General features: G+C 46.7%; 1 protein-coding gene across 9 annotated transcripts in view; it reads left to right on the top strand.

The window, feature by feature from the left end:
• Nucleotides 1-8,760, top strand: part of CFAP251 (cilia and flagella associated protein 251) — a 74,060-nt gene extending 65,300 nt beyond the window's left edge. For all 9 annotated transcript variants that reach the window (XR_015144466.1, XR_015144467.1, XR_015144465.1 and 6 more), the window contains 3 exons: nt 5,896-6,124; nt 7,190-7,291; nt 8,490-8,760. Coding sequence is in view for 6 of the 9 variants with exons in the window: in XM_086347589.1 (XP_086203715.1) it covers nt 5,896-6,124; nt 7,190-7,291; nt 8,490-8,626 (468 nt within the window). In the remaining 3 variants the exon portion in view is untranslated. The remainder of the gene's footprint in view (nt 1-5,895; nt 6,125-7,189; nt 7,292-8,489) is intronic.
• Nucleotides 8,761-19,706: the final 10,946 nt, after the last annotated feature.

Genomic DNA, 19,706 nt, shown 5'->3' with positions numbered 1-19,706 from the left:
CCTAGAGTGCCTTCCCCTCCCCTCCCACTGCCTGGATCCTCAGTGGCCCACCTCTTCTGAGGCAGTCTTCCTAAGTCCCCCTTACTGAACACTCCTCCAGCCCTGGATGTCAACCTCCTGCATTCAGGCACTGAAATCTTTTAGAGCCACGGAGTCCAACCGTGTTAAAATCACTTGGGGGCACTTAAAAAGTACTGATACCTGGGCTCAGCCTCCAATCTGTTGAACTTTGGGGTGGCGCCTGGGCCTGGATAGTTTTGAAAAGCCCCCAGGTGTAGGCACAAGGCTAAGCAGCCAGTGATGGAGCCTTCCTGTTAGTTCACTGTAGCAGGAGTGAGTGTGTGTGTGTGTGTGTGTGTGTGTGTGTGTGGTCTCCTAAGTGTTTCTTCACAGGACCCAGACCAGTGCCTGGCACTTTGTAGGTGCTTAATCTTTGCTGACTGATTGGCTAAGTGTATACTAGAATGCAGGGCCGCCTAGTAATAATTAAACGACTAGTCTTCCATTTGCCAATGCCAATCCAAATGCTCAGTAACTTCTAGTAAATTGAACTAAATTAACTAGGGCAGTAAGCAGTTATTCGAAATACACCTTTTGTGAGGTTTTTTTATTTTTATGTTTATTTTTTTGGTCACGCCACGCGGCATGTGGAATCTTAGTTCCCTGACCAGGGATTGAACCTTGCATCCCCTGCAGTGAAGCTCGGAGTCTTAACCACTGGACCACCAGGGAAGTCCCAGGCCTTTTGTAAGTTTTAACAGAACTTTTTACATTGTGCCCACAGTGAATTCATTCATTCAGTAAACATTTCTCTGGGCCTTCTGAATGAGGAAGCTGCAGTGGAAATAGAGATGAATGCCATTGCTACAGCTTAATGGAGGAGACAGATGTAGGCCTGAAGAATTAGACCATGCATCACAGCTGCCACCCATCATTACCCTCAGTGAAAATCACAAGAGCTGGTGCTGCTTCTTTTCGGCACAAGTATCACCTCCATCAAGCACCGCGGTGTAAGAACCGATTCTCAAAGCTGTGGCCCCCAACACCAGCAGCACAGTCCTCACAGGGGGATTTGTAAGCAAAGCAGATTCTCGGCCCCCATCCCAGACCTGCAGAATCAGAAACCCTGGGGATGTGACCAACAGTCCGTGTTTTAACAGGGCCTCCTAGTCATCTTTATACCTGATATAGTTTGAGTTCCCCTGCCCTAAAGCCATAACTTCTCAACCTTAGCCACACATTCATATCCCCTGGGGAGCTTTGTTAAGCTATGACTGCTCATACTCCACCCCTGACCAATTAAATCAGGATCTCTGGGAATGGGGCCTGGGCCTCAGAATGTTTAAAGCTCCCTGCCTTAGCAGATGACGGGCCAGCATGAGAATGCCAATAAAAGACCGGGTTGAAGCCAGCCAGAGCATTTTGGGTGGCCTTGGGGGCTCCCGCTCCTCCCCGCCTCTGCCCGCCCACAGGGGCCCTTGGAAGGCTGTGGTGTTTCATTCTAGCTCCAGGGTTCCTCTCCCAAGCGTGAACCTTGTTCAGACACGTAGCAGAACCTGCCTCTTCAACCAACACTTGCAAACTAGGCTTGGGAAAGAAAGTCGTGATGCCAAAGCTGCCAGCTCTCTGCTTGTTGGGCAGTGAGTTTTGATCAGTCATTTAAGGAAAGAGAGTCAGAGGTGAATCACCTACAGAGTGATTTGTGCCAAGCATGTTCCCTGAGATCTTTGGAATGCTCTGGGTATGAATAACTCCAGGCACTTTGGGATTTCTTTCTGTCATCTTTGAGTTACTGTCCTATTTCTGAATTGAATTTAAATCGTATGTTGTGTTTAGAATGTACACATATCATTTACATTATAGTTTCTATATTTATAAATGATATAATTGCGTGCATTGTAATCAGCAAGGGCGTAGAAAGTATCATAATCACAAGAACTCTTAATGGCTGTTGAGTTGTTGACTGTGTTTTAATCATTATGTCCATGCTTAGATACACTGTCACAGTAAGCTGCAGATCAGCTCTATTGCAAATCGTTCACCATATTACCTGCCTTTTCAAAAAGGGAAACTGAAGATAAGGAACATCACATTACTCACCCAAAGTCACATGGAAAATGGCAGAGCCAGGGTTCGAATAGAGGTCTGTCATCAAAGATTGTAGTTTTAGCCCCAGTCTCCTCTGGCTCATAGTAAGCGGTAGCACATGCATATACTCATACTATTAAAATCATATGGTGCAGGGAATTCCCTGGTGGTCCAGTGGTTAAAAAGTCACCTTGCCATGAAGGGGACTCCTTATCGATCCCTGGTCAGGGAACTAAGATCCAATGGCCTGTGAGGCCAGTAAGCCTGTGCTCTGCGACTACTGAGCCTGCATGCTCTGGAGCCCGTGTGCCACAACTAGAGGCCCGCATGCCTAAGGTACTGAGGCCCATGCCCACTCTGGAGCCCGTGTGCCATGACTAGAGGCCCGCGTGCCTAAGGTACTAAGGCCCGTGCTCACTCTGCAGACTCTGGGGCATAGCTAGAGAGAACCCCACACACTGAAATGAAAGCTCAGATCCCGCATGCTGCAACTAACACCCAAGGCAGCCAAATAAATAATAGTAAAAAAAAAAAAAATCTGTATAGTACAATCTGTAAATAATATGCTACCATATAGTTTTACTTATACAGAAAATTATACATAGTTTAACATCAGTTACTGGAGAAGGCAATGGCACCCCACTCCAGTATTCTTACCTGGAAAATCCCATAGACGGAGGAGCCTGGTGGGCTGCAGTCCATGGGGTCGCTAAGAGTCGGACACGACTTCACTTTCACTTTCACTTTTCACTTTCATGCATTGGAGAAGGAAATGGCAACCCACTCCAGTATTCTTGCCTGGAGAATTCCAGGGACGGGGGAGCCTGGTGGGCTGCCGTCTATGGGGTCGCACAGGGTCGAACACGACTGAAGCAACTTAGCAGCAGCAGTAGCAGCAACATCAGTTACACATAATATAACTCAATAAATGCTATACATGAAAATGTTACCAGTTAGAGCTGTGACATAGTAATGATTAAGGTTCATTTGTATCCATAACCAATGATGTTATGTCTAAAGACCATTCCTGGGAGTGTTACATTGAGAATATGTAGCTTCTTTGAAAATATTAGGTGATTACTAAGATACAGTGTAAAAAGCAGGATACAAAAAGAATATATACACAAACCAGATTTGCAAAAAAAGACACATGTATTTTGTATGCATGGGAAAAAGTGAAAAGAAAGTGCCCCAGATCTTTCACAGTAATTATGATCAGACGGTTGGACTGTAAGAGGTTTGTATTTTCTTCCTGATACTTGGGACAAGACCAAGACGCTGGGATGCTCCAGACTGGCTGATATTTGACACTGCTTCAAACTGGTGCTTCTTTCAGTTTTTGCTCTACATTATTTAGTGGACAGGAAGAAATTGGTTATCTACCAGTAAATATTGTGTACAAATACAGATTATCTTCCAAATTCATTCCTACAGACCAAGTTAGAGTTATGTTCTGGGGGAAAACATTATTTCCCACTTTTCTATGGTTCTTATTCTCTCTCTCTCTCCTTGTCTTTCTCTATAAAATTCAAAACCCCTCAATTTGGAGGAAGACATATTCACCAATGAAGTCATTTGGTCCTTGGCTTTTCTTCACGGAAGTTGTAAAGTTACTAATTCCATCTATTTACTTGTTATAGGTCTGTTCAGATTTTCCATTTGTTCTTGAGTCAGTTTTGGTCATTTGTATCTTCCTAGGAATTTGTTCATTTTCCCTAAGTTATCTAATTTATTGGCACACAGTTGCTCATACTCCTTTTAATTTCTGTAAGATTGGTGTCAATACTTGCCTTCCCTCTTTCATTCATGATTTTAAAAATTTGGGTCTTTTTTTTCATGGTTAGTCTCCCTTAATATTTGTCAACTGTGTTGATATTTTCAATGAATGATGGCTTCCTAGGTCTTCATTTTAAAAAATATATCACATAAGTCGTGTGTATGTTACAAAATATCTTTGTGTGTATAAAACATTGCAGGATAAACATGGAAAAGAAAGAAAGGAAAAAAGAACTACAATGCAGTTGTCATAAGAAACTTACCATAGTGATAGGTCCTGTATTTGAGTTTCACACTGAATTATTTGCTTATTTTTATAAACTAATTTCTAAATTCTTCAGGATTCTGTGAGCTTCCCTGATGGCTCAGTAGGTAAAGAATCCACCCGCAATGCAGGAGACACATATGAGACATGGGTTTGATCCCTGGGTCGGGAAGATCCCCTTGAAGAGGAAATGGCAACCCACTCCAGTATCCTTGCTTGAAAATTCCATGGACAGAGGAACCTGGCAGGCTACAGTCCATGGGGTCACAAAGAGTGGGACACGACTGAGCACATGGCATAAAACAGCTTCTTCACAAAGCAGGGACATAGCAAATACAGTGCAAGACTTGTTCAGTCGCTCAGTCGTGTCTGACTCTTTGCAGCCCCAAGGACTGCAACACACCATGTTTCTCTGTTCTTTACCATTTCCTGGGGCCAGTCGGTGATGCCATCTAATCATCTCGTCCACGGCCATCCCCTTCTCCTCCTGCCTTCAGTCTTTCCCAGAATCAGGGTCTTTTCCAATGAGTCGGTTCTTCATATCAAGTGGACAAAGTATTGAAGCTTCAGCTTCAGCATCAGTCCTTCCAGTGAATATTCAGGGTTGATTTCCTTTAGGATTGACTGGTTTGGTCTCCTTGCAGTCCAAGGGACTCTCAAGAGTCTTCTCCAATACCTCAGTTCGAAGGCATCAATTCTTTGGTGCTCAGCCTTTTTTTACTGTCCAGCTCTCACATCGGCACATGACTACTAGAAAAACCATAGCTTTGACTATACAGACCTTTGATACTTAGGTGAAAAGTGATAAAATGAAACACTGTTCATGCCAGTGCTAATAGTATTGGCCAGTTGGACAGTGGATCAGAGCTGCTGTAAAAAGTACCAAAAACTGGGTGGCTTCACACAATGGAAATTTATTCTCTCATGGAAATCCAAAATCAGGGTGTCAGCAGGGTCAGGCTCTCTGTGAAACACATAGGGGATAAACCGTCCCTGCCTCTTCTAGTTTCTGTGGTTACCAGCAGTCCTTGTCTTTCCTTGGCTTAAGCTGTATCACTCCAACCTCTGCCTCCACCATCATATTGTCCATCTTGGCCCTGAGTGTCTTTCTCCTCTTTTAATGAGAATGTGACTGAGCCAAGCTTATTCTGCTTGCCACACGACAGGCCAATACATTAGGAGATGAGTTGTTGGAACATGGAATAACGATTTTAATAGGAAAGCTAGCAGACCAAGAAGATGGCAGACTAGCATCTCAAAAAATCATCTCCGCTCAGTCCCAATTCGAGCTCCTTTTATACACAAGAGGGGGCGGGGCCACTGTAGCACCAACCAATCGCTGAGCAGGGCCACTAATGGTGTCTCGTTGACAGTTGCTCACTAATGGTCGCTTGCTTGGGGAGGGGCCCACTGTGGCACCGATCAATGGCTGAGCAGGCCCACTACCAGCTTGCACCTGCCCCACTGCTATTACAAGGACACCGGTCATATTGGATTAAAGGCCCACTTTATTCCAGTATTGACTTCGTCATACTAGTTACATCTGCCATGACCCTGTTTTTAAATAAAGTCACATTCTGAGAGATGAGGAGTTAGGACTTCAACCTGTCTTTCTTGGTTGGGGTGGCGGGAGGCTACAGTCAACCCATAGCAGACATGTTCTAAGCTAACTACGAACATTTGTCTGTTATGCTCCAATTCTTAGAAATCTATCTGCTTACCATGGTCTTTCCCCCCGCCACCCCACCACCAAACCTCTTTTCTAGATTGAAGATATGTTTAATGAAATCAGATTTAGTGAGTATGTGGACACTGGAAAGCTCACCGACAAAATCAACTTACCAGATTTCTTCAAAGTCTACCTCAATCATAGGCCACCCTTCGGTAACACCATGAGCGGCATCCAGCAGAGCTTTGACATTCTTGGTTTCACCAATTCAAAGGGAGAGAAGGCTATTCAAAGAGAGGATTTTCTGAATCTGCTTCACACTAAAGGTAAATACACAAATAGGTAGATCTTGTAACACCCTTGGGCCCATCCCCCTGGAGAGAACTGAGCTGGGAAGGCAGCCCCCAGACACCCGCATCTTTGATTTCACAGAGTTTCAGCCCTGAGGATGCTGCTTACTGACCCACATGGCTGGTGAACAAGGGATAAAGGGAAGGATGGCGGGGACCTGAAGGATGGAGTATGTGTTCCAACTTCCTGGGACTGCGAAATTCAGGGCCCTGGATGCCTTCCTCTTACCTTGGGTTTCTCAGGTGGCGCTAGTGGTAAAGAACCTGCCTGCCAGTGCAGAAGACATAAGAGACATGGGTTCAGTCCCTGGGTTGGGAAGATCCCCTGGAAAAGGGAAAGGCAGCTGACTCCAGTATTCTTGCCTGGAGAATCTCATAGACAGAGGAGCCTGGCAGGCTATAGTCATGGGTTTGCAAAGAGTGGGACACAACTGAAGCAATTTAGCACAGCACTCATAAAGCAGGAATACAAGTGCCAGCCATTGACCTCACGATGAGGTACCATGAGATTGGGTTACATTTGTGAGATAAAACCACACCAAAGTAAAAAAAAAAAAAAAATCATTTTTAGGGACTTCCCGGGCAGTCCAGTGGCTGAGACTTCAAACTTCCAATGTGAGGGGCACGAGTTCAATTCCTGGTCAGAGAAATAAGATGCCACATGCTGTGTGGCACAGCCAAAAGACAAAAAAAACAAAAATTTTTTTTTCCTTTTTCTCTGGGTGATCATTTCATCTCAGCGAAACTGGTGTTTCTAACATGAGGGAAACTGAAATGAAGCCAAGTGAAGTCTTTATCAGAAAGCTGTTCCCCATCTGCACAAGCCCCAACACAGTCCCCCAGGTTGAAGCCCCACTTTTAGCACCATATAGGGAAGTCTATGTGACGGTAACACGGGACTTCCTAGGTGGCTTTTGCATCTTAAGAAAAAGAAACCCATGGAATAATTCTCTTGAAGACTTTAGAAAGATGATGCTAAGCTCTGATGTGAAGCTCAGTCCCACAAGCCGAACCGCCTCCTTTTCCCTTTTCGATGCCCAGGTGAGCACATGACGGAAGAGGAGATGACGGACTGCTTTGCCACACTGTTTGGACTGAATCCCGAGGGCTGGAAATCCGAGCCTGCAGCCTCCTCTGTCAAAGGTACTACTAGCGAGTGGGCTCTGTCTGGGCACGTAACCAGGGCACGCTAATTTGTTGTTGACTTGAGTGCATTTATGTCTCCTGACTGGTGCCAGCCACTCTCCTTCATGCTGCGCACACGACAAAGCAGGTCTGTGGGGAACCCAACATGAATAAGTTATGAAAGGACCAGGGAGCGGTGGTCACGTTGAAGAGATAAAAGGCTTTGTTCCCGGGCTCTGACATCCCCTGTGTCTTCTGGCCTTGTTTTTCCCTTTATTCCCCCGACCCAGTCCTCATCTTTCCAGCTAGGGTAGGCAAACACTGGCCACTAATTGAGAGTACGGTTTGGAAGTCGTTTCAGGGGAGGTATAGTCAGGAGAGGCTTGAAGGACAAGAGGGTCAGTGACTCAGGGGCAGGCAGGAGCCCCAACCCAAGTTGCCAGAACTTGAACGTCTTTAGAGATCCTCCTGGGGACTTCCCTAGTGGACCAGTGGTTAGGACTTGGCACTTCCACTGCAGGGCTCACAGGTTCAATCCCTGGTCGGGGAACTAAGATCCCACATGCAGTACAGTGTGGCCAAAAAAAGATCATCCTCTTCTTCTTCCCTATATGAGGATTTCCCACCTCCTTCTTTTAGTCCATTGGCCTGAGTGTGCTGGAACATGTCTATGAACAAACCCCGAGGAATACCCCACTGCCCCACCAAGAAGTCAGGAGCAAAGACCCCTCACCGGGCTTCCTTCTTCCTCTCCTTCTGTTGTCTGTTCCCAGTTTCAAATTGAACAGGGTTCCTAATCAGACAATTCTAGACTCCAGAATCTGATCTGTCATTTCCAACCTGCAAGCTCCCCCACCCCATTCCTTGTGTACTTGGTATCTCAGAATGTAATTTTCACACACACACACACATATGCACAATACATGGATACAGTGTTCCTAAGTGTCTCAAAACAGTAAAATCAATGATGCCATATACTTGAGGTTTTCCAATAACGTGTGCAGAGATTTGGGTAAGAGTGCTCCAAACCCAAACCATAAAGGAGGGATTTTGACCGATTTCCACCCCAGGACTTCTCAAGGAGCCAGAGCCAAATCCCGGCACAGAGCGCCTCTCACTTCTCTTTTGTGTCAGTTCCTTATATTTTTTGGAAAATGCTTCTGACTTAGAAACCTAATCATTATGAAGGCATTTGCTTTCTTCTCTTGTTTGTTAGGTTCTGAAATTTGCTTAGAAGAAGAACTTCCAGACGAAATCACAGCAGAAATATTCACGACTGAAATTCTTGGCTTAACCATTTCCCAAGATTCTGGACAAGATCCTAGGATCAGTGAAGCCGAGCAGAGTTTCTGAAGCACAAAGGACTTTGTGTGTGTATGTGTGGTTTTTCTCCCCTCCAGAGGTACCGCTATTCTGGCATTTCCCTACCCCTGTTCTAATCTTCAGAATGTTTAGACATTAAAAGCATATTTCTGTTAAGCAACAGATTTCACAGAGTTGGACATTCCACTCTGTCTGAAATAGAAAAGTGGGTGGAAGCAAGAAAAACACTGGGGGTTGGATGGACGTGGTGGCTGGAAACCCCGACTGCCATCCCCATGCTTGATCCATGGCAGTGCTTCCTGGAGCAGGGTTGCCAGGATGAGGAGGTGGCATGGTCCCCGGGGGCAGAGAGGGCCTCAGCCAGCAGTTGTCCTTCCTTGTGACACATGTGGCCTGATTTCCATCGTCTCGAGTGGCACCTGGACCCTTAGCCTAACATGGCCAGATACAGATCATCCCAGTCAGCTGTTAGACTGGGGCAGGAGGTGTTGGGCTCTCGGTGCTGCTGAGAGCCCTGGCTTGTGGCTTCTTATCAGTAAACCCCCCCGAGCAGTTGTGTGCGGCCGTTATGAAGAGCATCATCAGCCAAGCTTAACCCCGGTAGCAGCTGCCAGAGAGAATGCAGAAAAAGCCCGCCTCCCCACCCCCCTGGAGCCCTGTGGGTGCGCACCTGGACTAGAACCACACAGCCAGCCTTCCCAGGGCAGAGCCCGGCCCGTGTCAGCCACCCTCTCCCGTGACACACACCCTGCACGGGCCCATCTGGTTGGCTCACAACCTTGAACTCCGCTGGGCTGCAGAACACCTAGCAGGCAAAAACAGATCCCCGCTCAGGGGTTGTTTCAGGAACGTGGCTAAGGCTGCAGCGCCGTTTTGACCTTGAAAAGACGGTATCCCTCGCCTAAAAACAGATGAAAGTTATAGTCCGATTTCGTCCTCGGTTATGAAGCCTCTCTCAGGCCAGTGGGCCAAAGGTTATCCTTCACGTGTGTTCAGTCCAACACCCCCGCCCACCCGAACCAGTGCCTTTCCCAGAGAAAGCAGCCTTTGAGATGACGTCGCTGACCTCTGTAAAGGTCCTTCCTCCCCAGGGGCAGAGTTCCATGTGAGAGAAACAGGACGGCTTCAGCATCCTTCTCCTGGCACAGAGCCCCCTGTGTGGCGGCCATTCGGAAACCTGGGTCCTGGTGAGTCCTCAGAACACCCCGGAACGCAGGACAGAGCCAGCTCCCCAGCCAGGCCGTGTCACCGTGACCTTGGGACAGCCGGCGTGGGCCATGGTCCAGCAGGCGCCCCACTGGTCAGATTTTACCTTCAGGGCTTCGCAAGCTGGTTTACATTGCATTCTTTTTGAAAAACCCAAAAAGGAAAACAAGCTTTATGAATCAACTTTGCAGCCGCTGAGGGCTTAGGAGAGATAGATTATCAAGCTGGTTAAAAGGTTCCTGGGGATGCTTTAGGGAACAGAAAACTCTCCAATGACTTGTTTCCTTCCAAAAAAAATAGCTCAGAGTTGGATGTCCTCTGGACACCCACAGGGAGCTTCTCTCATTGGATCTGGCTCCTCTTTTTTGGTTCTTATCAACGATATATATATTGGAGTCATTGTGTGGAGCAGAATAGGCCTGTGACCAGTTGGACCTGCTCTGACTGGGCCAGTAGCAGCAACCACCTTCAGGCCCAGGCTGAGCCTCAGTCCCTCTGTGCTGAGTCAGTATGTGGAGGGGAGGTCCTGGTGACGACCGGGAAGGGTTAGGGGCAGGGGTGGGCATCCCAGGTGACTCTAGTGGTGAAGAATCTGCTTGCCAGTGCAAGAGACATGGGTCAATCCCAGCATTGGGAAGATCCCCTGGAGTAGGAAATGGAAACCGGCTCCAGTATTCTTTCCTGAGAAATCCCATGGACAGAGGAGCCTGGTGGGCTGTACTCCATGAGGTCACAAAGAGTCAGACACGACTGAGCACACACACATATAGAGTAAGGGTTAGGGTCAGGGCGGCTGTTCACCCAGGAAGGCCCAAGTGGCCAGGGGCAGCAGGATCCGTGTCAACAGCCTGGCCAGAGGAGCTCCTGCTGGTGCTTTTCTTGGGGTGTCTCTCAGCCTGTCTGACCAGGAAGAAGAGCAGCACGTGTACCTTCTGGCCCCCAGAGGGCATCTGCACCTCCATCCCCCTCAGGCCCACCAGCTGGCCACACAGGCAATGGAGAAGCCGGGCCCCAGTGCCCCAGGCCAGGGGAGGAAGCGGGGGACACCTTCCTACCAAGTGAACAGAGAACCCAGACTCTCCCAACCAGGTGGCTGGCAGAGCAGGGACACCAGGAAAGGAGGAAGGAGAGATGGCAAACAGTTTCACTGGGCTTGTACCTCAAGACGTGGGGACACACGCTGGACACCAGAAAGCACCATGTGATGCTCTGAAAGCACCATGTGATGCTCTTTTGAAAAGATAATAGCATATCACATGGGCCTCTGGCTGCTGGCCTCTGCATCCTGGCCTGTTGCTTCCAGAGTTCTGGAGGTGGAAAAGGCATAGTCGTCCAGGAACCACTCAGAGCCTCCTCCACCCCCCAGCCTCTCCTCCAGAACCCCCGGCCCCTCCGGTGCGGGGTGAGCGTTCTGTTTACACAGCACTAGCCCCGCAGGCTGGCTGGGCTGAGTCCTGCCTCTGCCACTGAGTAGCACCCTGTGTGCCCTCGGGTGTGGCTAATCTCTTAAACCTCAGTTTCCTCCTGGAACAATTCCTGGGGTGATGGTGAGGATTAAAAGAGATATTGCAAATAAAGTGTTCCTGGCATAAGGTAGTGCTCAAAATAGGACGGCAGCTATTATTACTGCTGGCAGAAATTGTGCCTGAGACTCGGGAAGATGTCTGATGAGAATTAATCTCTTCCAACTCCAGGGTTTTAGCACCAGTTAACACTTGCTCAAATAAGGGTCTCTGCAAGCTTTGACAAAGGGCCCTCAATAAATATTTGCAGAACGATTGAATGAATGAGCATGAAGCTTCAGTGCTCTTTTAATAGCTGACTTAGTTTCTGAATCAAAGTGAATCCGGCCCCTACAGGCCATCCGCATCAGGGTCAGCAGACTCTCTGGAAAGGGCCAGAGAGTAAACAGTGGGGATCTGTGGACCCAGTGGGCTGTCGGACACCTCAGCTCGGCTGCTGGAACACAAACGCAGCCACACAGAACTTTGGTCCAGAGAAGAATGAGCGTGGCCCCATTCCAATCAAACTTTACTTATGGATGCTGAAATTAATGTGGATTTCATGAGAACTTCCACATATCATGAAATCATCTTCTTTTGATATTATTTTCAACCACTTAAAAATGTGAAAACTGGGACTTCCCTGGTGGTCCAGTGGTTAAGACTCTGTGCTTCCACTGCAGCAGGGTTGTGGTTCCATTCCTGATTGGGGCACTAAGATCCCACTTGCCTGGTGGCCCAAACAAACAAACAAACCAAAAACAAACAAATAACTGTGAAAACTATTCTTAGCTTGCAGACCACACAGACACGGCAGCCCAGATCCATCCCACAGGCTGGAGTTTGGTACACCTCATTGGCCAGGATGAATCCAACAGATTTTTACAAATATGACGAATCTATACAAAACACCTGACTAGTACTCGTCAAAAATGCCCAGGTCATGGCACTTCCCATGGTGGTCCAGTGGTTAAGAATCTGCCTTCTGACACAGGGGATGCGGGTTTGATCCCCGGTTGGGGAACTAAGATGCCTTGTGCCATGGGGCAGCTAAGCCTGCACACCACAACTAGAGAGTCTACGTGCTGCAACAAAGACCCAGCACAGCCAAAAAAAAGAAAAAGAAAGCCCGGGTCATGACAAACATGAAAAGACTCAGAAACTGTCACAGGTCAAAGGAGACTAAAGGGAGACGATGGCGAAATGTGAAGCAGGATCCTGGTTTTCTGGATCAGGAAAAACAAAAGGACGTTAGGAAGAACCAGTGAAACCCAGAGGAAGTCTGTGGTTTAGTTGATATTGTTTGCTCCAAACTTAATTTCTTAGTTTCAATAAGCGTATCTTAGTTGCCTTAAACGTGCACACAAGGGAAGCTGGGCCAGCAGTCTCGTGGGACCCTCTGACACACCAAGGCCAGACGCATTCAGTGAGCCAAAGGTTTGTATGGTCAGACCCTAGAAAGGGACATAGGCTCAAGGTGAGGTACACGGAAGTCTAGAACCATCTCTCCCGTTCCTTCAGTACCACTGTGGCGTGGTCCTTCCTCCCAAGTCCGAATAGGGATGTTTTCATGTGGGCTATGGGCAGGAGGGAGGGAGGGAGGGAGGGAGGCCGCATATTCAAGAGGATGGTCTGGCCATTCTCACTCCTTCACTTTCAGAGTCTTGATATAGGATAGGCTGCCCCTCAGAGGAGCCCAGGAAAGACCGTAGAGAAGTCACAGGTGGAGCCGCCCTGAAGCTGGTATGTCGTCTCATGTGACAGGAGACACGCGTGCAGAAGTTCACAGTGGGTTTCAGCCCCATAAACCTTAAGCCCTCAGTCAGCATCAATTCATCCTTCATGGTTTTCCCCCAGGAATTTCAACATTTTAAAAAGACACAGTTTTCTCCACTATCTCGTTGTCCATTCTCGCAGTCAGGTCTAACTCCACGTTCCCCAGAGTCGTGTTCCCCCGAGTCACTGGTGGTATCCCAAAGGCAGCCCAGCATACAGTGAAGCTTCACCAGACCCTGGCCACTTACCTCTCCCTCAGTGTGCTGTGGATCCCCTCCACCTTTTCACTGTTCTAGGAGAGAGGACAGAATAGCAGTAACTGGTGCCAGATCCTCTAACAGCGACCTCAGTTTAACTGTGTGTGCCCTGCAGCATGCTAAGCCCAGAGATAAAATGTGGCAGGAAGCACTGGCTCTTCCCCTTTGGAAGGTTACATCATAGTGAGGGAAACAGATATGTCAATAATAATTACAGTGTTTTGTGATATGACATAGGGGCATCCAGAGCAGATAGGGTGGGAAGGAGGAGGAGCAGGAGGAGGCGACCAGGGAGAGGTGGAGAAGTTACATAAATGTGGTACTCGCTCTAAGCCTATCTGAGTGGTGCCTGGGGGAAGTGGCAGGAGAGCAACTCAGGGAAGACAGTGGTCACATTATGGATGGCCTTGTGTGCTAAAGCAAGGAGGTTAAACTTAAAGGGAAGGGAGAGAAGTAGATCAAACTTGCATCTCAGGGGCCTAGGGTGATGGGCCTCAGGTGATGGGCAAGAGGAGTTGTCTGGGGAAAGGGACCACAGCAAGGAGACTGTTACAGTACTCTGGGGAGAAGTGAAGAACTGCAACGAGAGAAAAGGCACTCAGGAAGGAGAAGTAAGTATAAAGACTAAGTTAAATGTTATCAAAGATAGTATCAATTATGACCCTTGGTTTGCAGCAATAGAAATTGGCTCTGGTTAGCCTCAAGAGATGGGAATACCAGACCACCTGATCTGCCTCTTGAGAGATCTGTATGCAGGTCAGGAAGCAACAGTTAGAACTGGACATGGAACAACAGACTGGTTCCAAATAGGAAAAGGAGTACATCAAGGCTGTATATTGTCACCCTGTTTATTTAACTTATATGCACAGTACATCATGAGAAACGCTGGACTGGAAGAAACACAAGCTGGAATCAAGATTGCCAGGAGAAATATCAATAACCTCAGATATGCAGATGACACCACCCTTATGGCAGAAAGTGAAGAGGAACTAAAAAGCCTCTTGATGAAAGTGAAAGTGGAGAGTGAAAAAGTTGGCTTAAAGCTCAACATTCAGAAAACGAAGATCATGGCATCCGGTCCCATCACTTCATGGGAAATAGATGGGGAAACAGTGGAAACAGTGTCAGACTTTATTTTTCTGGGCTCCAAAATCACTGCAGATGGTGACTGCAGCCATGAAATTAAAAGTTGCTTACTCCTTGGAAGGAAAGTTATGACCAACCTAGATAGCATATTCAAAAGCAGAGACATTACTTTGCCAACAAAGGTTCGTCTAGTCAAGGCTATGATTTTTCCTGTGGTCAGGTATGGATGTGAGAGTTGGACTGTGAAGAAGGCTGAGCGCCGAAGAATTGATGCTTTTGAACTGTGGTGTTGGAGAAGACTCTTGAGAGTCCCTTGGACTGCAAGGAGATCCAACCAGTCCATTCTGAAGGAGATCAGCCCTAGGATTTCTTTGGAAGGAATGATGCTAAAGCTGAAACTCCAGTACTTTGGCCCCCTCATGCGAAGAGTTGACTCACTGGAGAAGACTCTCATGCTGGGAGGGATTGGGTGCAGGAGGAGAAGGGGACGCCAGAGGATGAGATGGCTGGATGGCATCACTGACTCGATGGGGAGTTGGTGATGGACAGGGAGGCCTGGCGTGCTGCAATTCATGGGGTCGCAAAGAGTTGGACACAACTGAGCGACTGATCTGATCTGATCTGAGCCTCAGTGGAAAGTGACGTTATTTGAGGACCATAGGCTCAGTGGGAAGACTGGAGCAGCCAGCTCAGTAAATGACCAGGAAGCAACCACAGCCAGGATGCCAGTGGCGCTACTGGGAGCTCAGTGCCTCCAATACCTCAGGCTCTCCAATGGCATTTCTGCTGTAAGTCATTTCTCCACTGCCCCATATGCCCTCAAAATTCCAAATCAAAACCACAATGAGATACCCTTTTACCTCCACAAGACTAAAATGAAAAAGAAATGAAAACACAGTAACAAGTGTTGGTGAGGATGTGGATAAACTGGAACCCTCCTATACTGCTGGTGGGAGTGTGAAATGGTGCTTTGGAAAACAGGCTGGCAGTGTCTCAGCATTTTAAACATAGAGTTACCATATGACCCAGCAATTCCCCTCTGGTGAACTGGTATGTAGCTGGGAGAAATGAAAATACACATCTGCACAAAAACTTGTATACTAACCATCATCACAGCATTATTCATAGTAGCCGAAAAGTGGAAACAACCCAATGTCCATCAATGAATGTGGTAAATCCACATAATGGAATATTACTCAGCCGTAAGAAGAATGAAGTATTAATACATGCTACCACATGGATGTAAAATATGCTGAGAAAAAGAAGTCAGACCCAAAATGACACATATTATATGATTCCACTTACATGAAATGTCCAGTGGAGGCAAATCCATAGAAATAGGAAATAAACTCTCAGTCACCTAAGGCTAGGGGTAGAAAGAATGACAGCGAATGGGTAGAGGGTTTCTTTTTTGGATGACAAGAATGTTCTAAAATTGATTGTGGTGATGGTTTCACAACTCTGTGACTATACTAAAAAAAACTTTAAAGGGTGAATTTTATGGTATGTTAATTATGTCTCAATAAAGCTATTATATAAAAAAATCAACAGGCAACCCACTTGAAAAATGGGCAGAAGACCCGAATAGATATTTTTCTAAAGAAGACATACAGATGGTCAACAGGCACATAAAAAGATGCTCGACATCACTGATCATCAGGGAAATGCAAATCAAAACCACAAAGAGCTATATCACCTCACACCTGTCAGAATGGCTGTCATCAAAAAGACCATAAGTAACAAATGGTGGTGAAGGTGGGGAGAAAAGGGAACCAATGTCTACATTGTACCCCTGAAACTTACATAATACTGTAATAAATCAACTATATGTCAGTAAAAAAGAAAAAAATCAACTGACTGGACCATCCACCTACTAGATCAAGGTTAGGTCCCATGCCCAGGACCTAGAACTTCCAGGTAGAAGAAAGAGTGAAATGGCCCCCATTCCCCAGCTTCTGTAGTAGGGGGCAGCCTCCATCCCTAAAGGCTCACCCAGAGCTAGGAAAGGTTTTCAGAGGCAGCCAAAATGACACATGTGTGGGAGCAAGAGAGAAGACATTTGGGCAGCCATCTGGATTCCTGACCTAAGAGCTTACCAAGCGCATCGGTAGACGGATTCCAACTCTGCTCCGGGTCACTGGGTCATGACCAGACGTTCCGTGTTTAATCATTCATTGTTAGAAGAGCGGCTGTGTTACACCATCTCACCTTTGAACACATCCGTCTTCTGAAGCACTTTATATCTACTATCTCTCTGTTTGAATATATCCTCAAGTGGCCTAACTTTTAGTCTGGCAGCTTGCCGGTCTATTAGTATTTGAGCTGGGAACCATTTTTAGAGTTGTAGTTACAGGCAAGAAAAAGTAGGCATAGAAGCAATTTGGAATATTTGGTTTATCAAAAAAAAATTTTTAATATTTATTCGGCTGCTCTGGGTCTTAGTTGTAGCATGCAGGATATTTAGTTGCAGCATGTAAATTCTTAGCTGTGGCATGTGGGATCTAGTTCCCTGACCAGTGATCAAATCTAGGCCCCCTGTTGGAAGTGCAGAGTCTGAGCCACTGGACCATCAGGGAAGTGCCCCTCCCCCGCAAATTTTTACTGACCCAGTCTCTGAAAGTTATCATCAGGCCCACATTGTGGGGGAGACCTTCCCTACAATGAACTGGGACCACATAGGGCTCCAGCAATGGCGTGCTGGTGAATGTTTGCCAATCCTCTCTGGGTGGGGAGGGACAGGAGGGTCCCGAGAGCACTCACAGGGGGCTGATTTACAACTGTCCACATTCTGATGACTATGAAGTGGGGAGCACACTCCAGAGGCACAGGAGAGAGGGGCTCTGGCTGGAACTCTGCAGACTGTGACTGAGGGATGGTAGCATCCTTTTCTGCACAAGGAGGGAGGCTTCCAACTCTGCAGCTCATCCTTTCTGTCTCTGTCTCTGAGGAAGGAACTGTATTTCATCCTGTGGTTAGAGTGTTCCCTTCAAACCTCACCCCTTGGCTGGGCCTTGCTAATGATGTTCCCCAAACATCAAAGCTCCTCTGTTTATGAAAACAGTATTCAGTTGCAAGTTGCTAGGCGAGGACCAAGTCTACCCAGAAACGCCAGGGCTGGGTCTGCATCTTCCTCAAGTCACATGTCTCCATCTGTGTTCTTATCCTTCTCCCACCCCAAACTCCCACCCCCTGGTGAATGGGCCTTCATCTCAGGGGGAGGAGTGAAGTAAGACTTGAATTCACCAGTCCTAGGGTTGCAAAGAGTCAGACAAGACTGAAGTGACTTAGCATGCATTTTGGTATCTAGCACTTACAATGTGCCAAGCACTGTTCTAAATTCTTGACAAATACTGGGTTTTTTTTTTTTGTATGTTTTTCAGTTGAAGTATAGTTGGCTAACAGTGTCATGTTAGTTTCAGGTGTACACGCGAAATGATTCAGTTATACGTGTGTATGTGTATATTTGTGCGTATATTCTTTTTCAGGTTCTCTTTCCTTATAGATTATTACAAACTATCGAGTATAGTTCCCTGTGCTACACAGTAGGAACTCATTGGTTATCGATTTTATATATAGCAATGTGTATATGTTGCGCTTCCCAGGTGACACAGTGGTAAAGAATCCATCTGCCAGTTCAGGTGACACAGGTTCGATCCCTGGGTCAGGAAGATCCCCTGTAGTAGGAGATGGCAACCCATCTCAGTATTCTTGCCTGGAAAATTCCATAGACAGAGGAGCCTGGCAGGCTACAGTCCATGGGGTCACAAAGGGTCAGACACAAGTGAGCAGGCACGAACGCACGTGTATAATCCCAAACTCCTAATTTTATTTTATTTAATTTTATTAATCCCAAACTCCTAATTTATCCCACCCTCCTTCCTTGACAAATACTGTTTTTAATTCACATAACTCTATGAGGCAAGTCTTATTTTCATCCCCATTTTACAGATGAGGCACAGAGAGGTCAAAACACAAGTCATGGCTAAATAACTCACTTCTGGAACCTCACAGTCACTCTTTCAATGTGTCTGAAATAATCACAAACATTCAGTGAGAGCTTGACTTCCAGCCCTGATACTTAGTTATTCAGACTCATACGCAAGCTGAAAGCAACTAAAATGCTAGAAAACATATTTTAAAACATCCTAAAAGCCACCACATGCTGACAAGATAGTAAGGACTAGGAGAAACTCAAGGAAAAAAAGAATCCTGAAACATAATCCAGCAAGGAGCCCACTTGAAGCCTGTAGATATTTGCCAAGCGTAGCATATTTGAACTTTAGTGTGAATGGTTTTTTGAGGCAAGAGATCAGAAATCGAAGCCCAAGATCCACATAGTGGGGAGATGAGACCTTGCCCACAATAATGCAGATTTATTAGAATGCCCACAATAACGGGTTTCACCAGTGGTGTGCTGGCAGATGTTTATCACCAGCTCTTGGCTTGCCGGGGAAAGGTCCTGATATATTATTTTGTTGTTCAGTCGTTCACTTGTGTCTGACACTTTGCAACCCAATGGACTGCAGCAAGCCAGGCCTCCCTGTCCTTCACTGTCTCCTGGAGTTTGCTCAAATCATGTCCATTGAGTCAGTGATGCCATCCAACCATCTTATCTTCTGTCTCCGCCTTCTGCTCCGGCCCTCAATCTTTCCCAGCTTCAGAGTTTTTTCCAGTGAGTCGGCTCTTCGAGTCAGGTAAACCAAAGTATTGGAGCTTCGGCTTCAGCATCAGTCCTTCCAGTGTATATTCAGGGTTAATTTCCTTTAGGATTGACTGGTTTGATCTTCTTGCAGTCCAAGGGAGTCTCAAGAGTCTTCTCCAACACCACAGCTCAAAAGAATCAATTCTTTGGCGCTCAGCTTTCTTTATGGTCCAACTCTCATATCCATACATGACTATTGGAAAAACCATAGCTTTGACTAGATGGACCTTTGTTGGCAAAGTAATGTCTCTGCTTTTTAATATGCTGTCTAGGTGGGTCATAACTTTTCTTCCAAGGAGCAAGCGGCTTTTAATTTCATGGCTGCAGTCACCATCTGCCGTGATTTTGGAGCCCCAAAAATAAAGTCTGTCACTGTTTCCATTCTTTCCCCATCTATTTGCCATGAAGTGATGGGACCACATGCCATGATCTTTGTTTTTTGAATGCTGAGTTTTAAGCCAGCTTTTTCACTCTCCTCTTTCACTTTCATCAAGAGGCTCTTCAGTTCCTCTTTGCTTTCTGCCATAAGGGTGGTGCCATCTGCATATCTGAGGTTATTGATATTTCTCACAGCAGTCTTG

This window comes from Bos grunniens, chromosome 17 (genome assembly GCF_055505025.1).
Source record: "Bos grunniens cultivar Pamir isolate PY7600 chromosome 17, Bosgru_T2T1.0, whole genome shotgun sequence".
Classification (NCBI taxonomy): domain Eukaryota; kingdom Metazoa; phylum Chordata; class Mammalia; order Artiodactyla; family Bovidae; genus Bos; species Bos grunniens.
This window is presented reverse-complemented; position numbering and strand designations above follow the sequence as displayed.